At 40.1% G+C, this 9176-nt stretch overlaps 1 protein-coding gene across 1 annotated transcript in view; it reads left to right on the top strand.

The window, feature by feature from the left end:
- The first annotated feature begins 680 nt into the window (after positions 1–680).
- CCDC158 (coiled-coil domain containing 158) overlaps positions 681–9176 on the top strand; it is a 78376-nt gene continuing 69880 nt past the window's right edge. The window contains exons 1-2 of the mRNA XM_089912072.1: positions 681–798; positions 7131–7348. Coding sequence (XP_089768198.1) covers positions 729–798; positions 7131–7348 — 288 coding nt within the window. The 5' untranslated portion in view covers positions 681–728. The remainder of the gene's footprint in view (positions 799–7130; positions 7349–9176) is intronic.

Here is a 9176-nt window from a genome sequence, read left to right as displayed (position 1 = left end):
TTGGAAAAAAATTTCCCTCTCCTTACAGACAATTTGAAGGCTGTGGTATTCTCTGTCTTCTGGGAATGCTGAAGGCTTGGAGCCCATGTGCTTTTATTTATTTGTCGTTCTTGTTGACTTTGTGGATATTCAGAGGATGAGGAGGAGATTTGGAATCAGGCCCCCAGTGTTTTCCAAACCCAGAAGACCCCTCTTGGCCTAATCTAAAATTATGAGCACTGTTTGATATCAAAGAAGTTTTTACCTTTTATTAATGATTTCTAATTTGCTGATTTGTGATCTCTTTTCCTAATTTGTGGCTTCTTACTGAGGAATTGTCTTCTTCCATTATTTGACAATGTAACGTGATGAGATAGACTTAAGAAGAGGAAAAACTCTGCCCCAAATCAGAGTGCTAATAATCATAATAATTAAAGTGTTAGTTTTTTATTTTTAGATTGTCTCTAATAAGCCACTTGGCCTTTAAAATCAATGTTTTACAGTAAGATTCTCTTTACTTATTAATGTTAGATAATACTAAAATATTTCTGTGTAAATATTTTCCTGGTGAAAAATTGCTATTAAATTTCAAATGTGAATATAGTCAGTTCCTCCTCTATGAACGTTTTTCATGTAATACCTTATTAATAAATATCGAATCCCTGTCTTTTATAGATAAGAACTAAAAGAACTAAATAGGGAAGCATTCATATTTCAAGATCTCTAAGAAGAGGTAGCAAATATTTAATATGGAGCAAAAACCTTGTGAATCAAATAATGAGGATCTTTTATCAAGTAGTGGCCTTACATCCAATGCAGGTACGTGTTTTTTATAAAACAAAATGGGAAAAAAATTAGAACTAAGCAGTCTTCGTAATATTCATTCAAGCTGCTATATTTTCAGTATGTTTTGATGCTAACTATGCAAGGCACAGACCTTGTTCATGAATGTTTACCAGATTATTTATAATTCTGCTTTATAAGGAAGAAATTGTTTAGTCTTTTAAAAATAGCATATCTATTTTTTAGCATGTGTTTACATTATTTTTTGGTTTGAAGATTGTTTTCAAGTTGAGGAACTTGAAAACACTGCCATGCACATTGCAATGCCATTGCACATGAAAACATGCACATGCCATGTTTCTCTAAATGCCTCCCTTCTCTTCCTCGGTCTGCTCTAAGCCCAAATTCTGCATCATTGTGACTTCTTTTCTCTCACACCCCCCGCCCCCCATCCAGTCAGGTACCAAGTCCTGCTTTCTCTATTCTCAGAAATGTGTCTTGAGTGCATTTTCCCTCTCCATTCCCATGACTGCTGTCCTAGTTCAGGCCCCCCATCAACTCTGATGAAAATTATTTCAGTCAACAGATAGCAGGCAGGAAAACAGAAACAGTAGGAATAAATAGGTGACATTTAATACAGGGAATTGACAACACAGGTGTTGAAAGAGCTGAGAAGGCTCAGAGATGAGCCACTGTAGGAGCTGCTACCAGCTTTGGGGCTAGAAGGACCCTGAGAATGGGAACTGTCATAAGGCGTAGGTACAAGCAGGAGCTAGAGCCATGGGGACGGCTGCCTGTGGGAGCTGAAGCCACCCCTCACTGCCAGAAGCCTGTCAGAGGCAGGAGAGAGGAGCAGTCCCTTAGCTTCTCCCTTCCTCTGGCCTTCTGGTCTTTTGCCGGTACCTCCCACTGCGAACCGTCTTGGAAACAAGTTGGGAACGGGGCCTAGGAAAAAAAGTTCTCTACAACACACAGCAGAATAGGGGCAGGACAGAGAATGGATTATCTAGCAGTCAGGCAGGTGACCTGCACAGCCCTAACTGCTTTCCCTGTCATGTCTGTCTCATCTGAAAGAATGCAGCCAGAGTTTATTCTCAGTTACAGGTGTTGTTTCACCGTTTCTAAGCGCAGTGAAACAGTGCTGAAAAACTTTTATTTTGGCACCTTTATTTTGTAAAAGCTTCTGCTCCTTAGGATGCTTATGCCGTTGTCACCTCCACCCTACTATACCCATCAACCCTGCTCACCTCCCCACCTACACGATATCGCTCATCCTCAGGGACATGGGCACTTAGCCCATGGGCTGTCTCTCCCTCCCCAGGCACATCATCATCCCGTAATACCATCGCCCTCATGGACGACCCATCTAAGATCTTAGACTCAGGGCTTCTCCACCTTTTTAGTTCTAATTGTTTTGACCTGTACTCTAGCTACTCACTTTCCTATCTTGGATCTTATTGCCAAGAACGGTTGGACTTCTGGAATCCAGCCTGCTATCTTCTAGCACTCTCACTCTTATTCCTGCAACACTTATTTTTCTGCCTCATGAAGGTAGTGGTTCTCAACCATGGCTCCACGTGAAAATCACTTTTTGAGACTTTAAACTTTTAAATGGCTTAGAACCACACCTAGAGAGGCTAATTCGGGAGATCTGGAATGGGGCTTGGGCACCACTGGTTTGTTTTTTTTTTTTAAAGCTCTCCTTGTGTTCCTGGTTTACAACAAGGGCTGAGAACAGCTGCTCTACCTTCTGCTATTTTCTCCCAAACTATCCACCTCTTCCTATCTTCACTTTCTTTATCGCTTGCCAATATCCCCAACTTCCTCTTTCTCTTATTCTTCTTTGCACTCTTACAGGAGAATCCCAGTCCTTTCAGGCTGACTGCCTTTTCCATTTTTGTCCTGGGCTGCTGGAAGAAAATACACAAATGTGGATTTTCCACCAATTTGCCACTTGAGAGTCATAGTTTGCCACCTCAGCTGGGCTCCCGAGGCTGCTGAGGAATCTTTCTCTTAATCTTAGCCAGTTCTGTCTCTAATTTCTCACCACACTTGTTTCAAAATTACACCATCCTCAAGCCCCTCACTCTGCCACCGTCTTCCTCACTCAAAGATAACGTCATTTCCTGATTTGCAGAGAAAATACGCCATTCGGCTGGCATTCTCCCACCCTCTCCTCTGCTGCCCCTAAGACTCACTGTTCTTCACAGTCCGTGCCTCTTCATAGCTCCGTGGAGGAGGTACCCTCCTAATTTGCTACTCATGCTTTAATTCCCACCCCCGCTCGCAGCAGCTCAGCCTCCTCGGAGGTTTGGCTCCAGGATCTCTGCAGAGTCCTGGGCCCCACTCACTCCGATACCTTCGGTCCCTCTCTCTCCATTTGCACTTATCCATCAAAGTAAACATGCTAAATCTCTCCAAGCCTAAAACCACTAACAAGGAAATATAACAAACCAAAACAACAAAAATGAAAACCTCTCCTCAACCTGCGCCTTCCGTGCCCCTTCTTCCTTCACAGCTGTGCCGTCTGAAAGACAAGTCTGTGTTCACGTGTCCACATCTTCACCATCCATTCACTCTGTGAACCACTGCCTTAGGACTTTTGAACCTAGTATTCCAATGAAAGCACTCTGGCCATAATGACTAGATTTTCTCTTTTTTGCCAAATGCAGTGAACTCTTCCCCCTGCCCAACATTTTATTTCGAATTTTTTCAAAATGGTCGAACAATTGAAAAAATAGTACGTTGAATACATTAAATACCCTTCAACTGATGCACCAGTTATCAGCATTTTATCATATTTGCTTTATCTCTATGCCTACAATTTATATTTCGTTCTGCTGAAGTTGAAGGCATCATTATTCATGCCTCAAAACCAGAATGTGCATCTCCTTAGAAAAAGGATGATTTCCTACATTGCCACATCATTGTATCTGAGAAGATTACTGTCGATGCAGTTATCATCTAATTCATATTCATATTTAAATTTCCCCAGTTGTTCCAAAAAAAGTTTTACTTAGTGTTTTAAAAAAATCTAAGATCAAAGATCATGCACTGTATTTGGTTGTTTGGTCTCTTTATTCTCTTTAAATCTGTAACCATCCTCCCTCCTTTTGTTGTTGTTGTTTCTCATAGCATTTTCCTTAAGAGTCCAGACCATTTGTATTGTAGAATGTTCCACATTCTAGATTTTTTCTGATTGTTGCTCATGTTTAGATTCAGATGAAACTCATTTGGCAAGAGTTTTACATAGGTGACAATTTATACTTTTACATCATACTTTAGGGAACACATAATGCCAGATCCTGCTAATTTAGAGTCATATTTTCTCCTTTACAATAAATAAGTAACCTATAGGATGGCCCTTTGAGACCTTGTGAATATCCTAGTACTAAATAACCTTCCATTCAGTGGTTTTAGCGTCAATTGAAGATCCTTGCCTGAATCAGTTATTACATTGATGATTTCTAATTTTTTTTTTTTTTTTTTTTTTTTTTTTGCGGTACGCGGACCTCTCACTGTTGTGGCCTCTCTCGCTGCGGAGCACAGGCTCCGGACGCGCAGGCTCAGCGGCCATGGTTCACGGGCCCAGCCGCTCCGCGGCATGTGGGATCTTCCCGGACCGGGGCATGAACCCGGTCCCCTGTATCGGCAGGTGGACTCTCAACCACTGCGCCACCAGGGAAGCCCGATGATTTCTAATTTTACCATAGTTATTAGCATACATTTTTCAGGAAAGAAAAACTTTTATTATTATCACTCTAGATACATAGGTTGTTTTTAATTCACAGTGCTATAATGTATTGTTGTCACTGTTGTTTTGATGCTCAGTTGTACCAAATTTGGCCAGCCCCTTTAAGCCAATTCTGTGTCTTTTTAAAACATGGCCCACTTCATTACTTTCTGGCACATCAGAATGTTCCAGGCTGTACTTTTCCTCCTGTTCCACCAGACCCGGCATCAGCTATTCACTAAAGAGCCCTGGTTCCTTCTAGTAGGAAATAGTATTCACACACCAAGATCTCGTGTGCTTATTGCTACTGAAGTGTCACTGTGTCTAGGAGTGCTCAGTGTCTAAAGCTTGGAATTAGATTTTTTTCCCTTAAGTTCACACCGGTAATTCTCAAATCCAGTACCACAGAGTTCTTCCTCATCTTCCCCCCATTCCATATCTGTATTTCCCTTACAGTGAAAACTCAAGTTTCCAACAACTTCAGTGTGTTTACTTGTTTTCTCTCTTACACGGTACACACAAAATTGTTTCAGAATTGTAACGACACCTGTTATATTAACAGCTTACCTGCTAAGTTAAGTTCACGTGCAGCCAGGGTACTGTGTTCTAAAGTTATTTGAAAGGAACTATTTTCTCTATGAGGTTATGTTATCAACTTACTGTACACTTAGGTTTATTGTTTTCTGTTAGTTTTCAATTTTATTTTTTGGATATGTATAACATGTATATGGCTCAAAAGTGAAAACTTTATAAAAAGGTGTATTCAGTAGAGTCTTGCTGCCATCCCTATCTTTTCCATTCTATTTCCACCCATCCCTGTACTCCTATAGATAGCTGTTTTCATGAGATTCTGTCTTATTGTTCCAGTGTTTCTTTTGTGCAAAATTAAGCAAATGCCACACATACACACATATCCATATATGTACATACATATACACGTACACATACACTCTTGTTTCTCCTTTCTTACAAAGAAGAGGGAAATTAACCTCCACCTATTTAAGGGAGGAGTAGCAAAGAATATGTGGACATATTTTAAAACCACTGCAAGTTTACTTTCTGGTCACAGATTATCTATATTTCTCTCACATGCAAAATATATTCACTTTCCTAAGAAGGCCCCTAATAGCCTGATCACACTACAGCACTCACTGAGAGGCCAGAATACCTTTACCTAAATTAGATTCAAGTATGGATGAAACTCCTTAATTGTAATCCCTTAAATACAGCTCCTTGAGTAGAGTTCCTCATTCTCTGAAGACTTGTGACACCCAACATGCAATGGTAGCCAGGCACAGGATAACCACTGTCCACTCCTATTGAGGAAGCAGTAAACAGGAAGCACATATGTCTGGAAGCACATATGCACACAGTTCTGCAATCCAGCTGGGCACAGGCTGACCACTCAGGACTAGCTGATGGATTAGGACCCAGGCCTGGGGATAAGTCTCCATGGTTCCTGGAACCATCCACTGGACTCTTGGGTCTGACTCTGAGTTCTCCTCCCTTTTGCATGAAAGGTAGCATACGTTTCCAGCTGGGTGGCTTTTTTCAGCCTGCTTGTAGAAAAGCCTCTCTCCATCTCACACTGTCTCTGTCTCTCAGTTCAAGCCAGCGGTGGTTCTTGAAAATCTTCGTGTGTCTTCTGTGACTCTTACTGGGTTTTACCTCCTTTGTCTTCCTTTTAAATGTGAATATTTCCTCGGAGTGCTCTGCTTGATCCTCTTCTCTTTTCACTCTGTACGCTGCCCCTAGATGATCCCCTTGACTCCAGGGGTTCATTAGAACTCATATGCTGATGATTCCCAGAAGCTTATCTCTAAAGTAAAACACTCTCCCAGACTTCAAGTCCATGTACAGTATTTGCAAATCAACATCGTTACTTGGACGTTGCTGAAGCCGGAAACTAAAGAGAAATCTTTGATGTCTCCCTCTCTCTTACTTACCACATATACTTCTTAAATTCATGCCCTTGTTTCTGTCTCTGCTGTCTCTGCTTTAGGGCAGACCCTTGCCATGTCTTGCCTGAACTGTTGAAAGCCGCCTTCTACTTTGAGTTTCTACCTTCATTTTTATCCCCATCCAATGCATTCTCTACACTGAAGCCAGAGAGCCTTTTCAGAACACAAGTGTAGTTGTATTACCCCTATCTTCAAGCCCTTTAATGATTCCCTAGAGCTTTCACAGTGAAATCCAAATTCCTTGGCATGACCACAAGGCCCTTCGTGATACGTCCTACATTTTCATTCTCATATCTGGCCACTACTTCCTTTCACCCATAGTATGCCGCGCTGCTTCAAGACCCCTCGCCAATAATGATGGTGTTCCCACTGCCTGGAATGCTCTTCCTCTTCTCCTGTCTTCCAGACTAGTTACTTCTTACTCATAGACGCTTCAAGACTAATTCAAGTATCACTTGATCACTGTCAAGTAAAACTACCCCCTCCTCCCTAACCTGTTCCTCCTTTTTACCGTGTGCTCTTCTCTCTCAGAGACACTCTCACTTTTCTGTTTTCCCCATGAGACCTTGAGCTCCTTCAGGGTTCAATAAGGGAATCTACCTGGGATAATGTTTGCCACAAAATTATTTTATTATTAAGTTAATTAATTGGTTAATTAATTATTTAATATTTAGGTTCTTCAGGTTCATTTTTTATGTCATCTATTCGTGGATCAATAATTGAAAACACATCTTCAACTGGGACTTTGACACAAATCCCTTTTTTCCCTAAATATGAAGTGGAACTTGATTCTCACAGAAAAGTCATTCCTTACCCTGCAAAGGAACACATTGAACGTGTTTTGGAAGAATATTCACATCAAGTCAAAGATTTGCAGAGAAGACTAAATGAAGTGAGTTACATTCTTTTCCTCCAGTATCTGATACCATTTTGGGGAGACAGTGAGGCACAGAGCTTTGGAATAGAACCCAAACTTTCTGGAAAAAAAACTTAGTAATGGATTCATGGGACTTCCCTGGTGGTGCAGTAGTTAAGAATTCACCCCCCAATGTAGGGGACATGGGTTTCGATCCCTGGTCAGGGAACTAGATCCCAAATGCATACCACAACTAAGAGTTTGCATGCCACAGCTAAGGAGCTCACCGGCCGCAGCTAAGACCCAGCACAAAATCACCAAAAATAAATAAAATTAAAAAAAAAATAATAATGGATTCATTGGTTAAACTTGTTAATTTGGCCTATGCCTTCTGTTTCACTATTAAAAATTGGACTGATGAAAAGTCTACACACCCATTTGTCTTTTGTTAATAATAAGTCATAATGCCTTGTCTTAATGGTGTAATTTTTTTCCAGTTTTATTGAGCTATAATCAACATACAGCACTGCATAAGTTTAAGGTGTACAACATAATGAATTGACTTACATATATCATGAAATCATGACCACAATAAATCTACTTAACATTTATCATCTCATATAGATTAAAAAAAAAAAAAAGAAAAAACATTTTTTTCCTAGTCATAAGAACTCTTAGGATTACTCTCTTAACAACTTTCATATATACCATACAACAGTGTTAATTGTAGTCATCATGTTGTACATTACATCCCCGGTACTTACGTTGTACCTTTTGATCACCTTCATCCAATTCCCCCTCTCCCCACATCCCTGTTTGGTAACCACAAATCTGATCTCTTACTGTGTAAGTTTTTTTGGTATTTTGTTTTTTAGATTCCACATGTAAGTGAGATCATATGATACTTGTGTTTTTCTGTCTGACGTATTTCACTTAGCATAATGCCCTCGGTGTCCATCCATGTTGTCGTAAATGGCAGGATTTCCTCCTTTTTGTGGCTGAATAATATTCCATCGTGTGTGTGTGTGTATATATACACACACATACATACATACCTCAACTTCTTTATCCATTCGTCTGTCAGGAGACACTTAGGTTGTTTCCATGTCTTGGCTATTATAAAGCATGCTGCTATGAACATGGGGGTGCAGGTATCGCTTCGACATAGTGTTTTCATTTCCTTTGGATATATTTCCAGAAGTGGAATTGCTGGATCATATGTTAGTTCTCTTCTTGACTTTTTGAGGATCCTCCATACTGTTTTCCGTAGTGGCTGCACCAGTTTTTTATAATCCCATCAGTAGTACACGAAGGTTCCCTTCTCTCCACATTCTCGCCAGCATTTGTTATCTCTTGTCTTTTTGATGTTAGCCATTCCAACAGGTGTGAGGTGATATCTCATTGTGGTTTTGATTTGCATTTTCCTAGTGATTAGTGGTATTGAGCATCTTTTCATGTACCTGTTGGTCATTCGTGTATCTTCTTTGGAAAAATGTCTATTCGGATCCTTTGCCCACTTTTAGTTAGATTATTTGGATTTTTGCTATTGAGTTGTATGAGTTCTTTATATATTTTGGATGTTAACCCCTTATCAGATATAGGATGTGCAAATACCATTTTTTTCCCAATCCATAGGTTGTCGTTTTCATTTTGTTAATTGTTTCTTTTGCTGTGCTCTTGGTGTAATCTTAGTGAAACTTGAATTGCTCAAAATGTTATAATTAATGGCATTCATCTATAATTATAATTAGTAATTGGTTCAGGCCTGGTGTCCTGCTTTCATGATACCTGGTTTTTCTTTACAAAGCAGTTGGTAGGGGGTCGGTTTTTAGATGTATGTGTATACACGATAGCTAAGTAGTGT

Source organism: Delphinapterus leucas, chromosome 5 (genome assembly GCF_059928025.1).
Source record: "Delphinapterus leucas isolate spDelLeu-1000000601 "Yukka" chromosome 5, BTC_Dleu_Yukka2, whole genome shotgun sequence".
NCBI lineage: Eukaryota > Metazoa > Chordata > Mammalia > Artiodactyla > Monodontidae > Delphinapterus > Delphinapterus leucas.
This window is presented reverse-complemented; position numbering and strand designations above follow the sequence as displayed.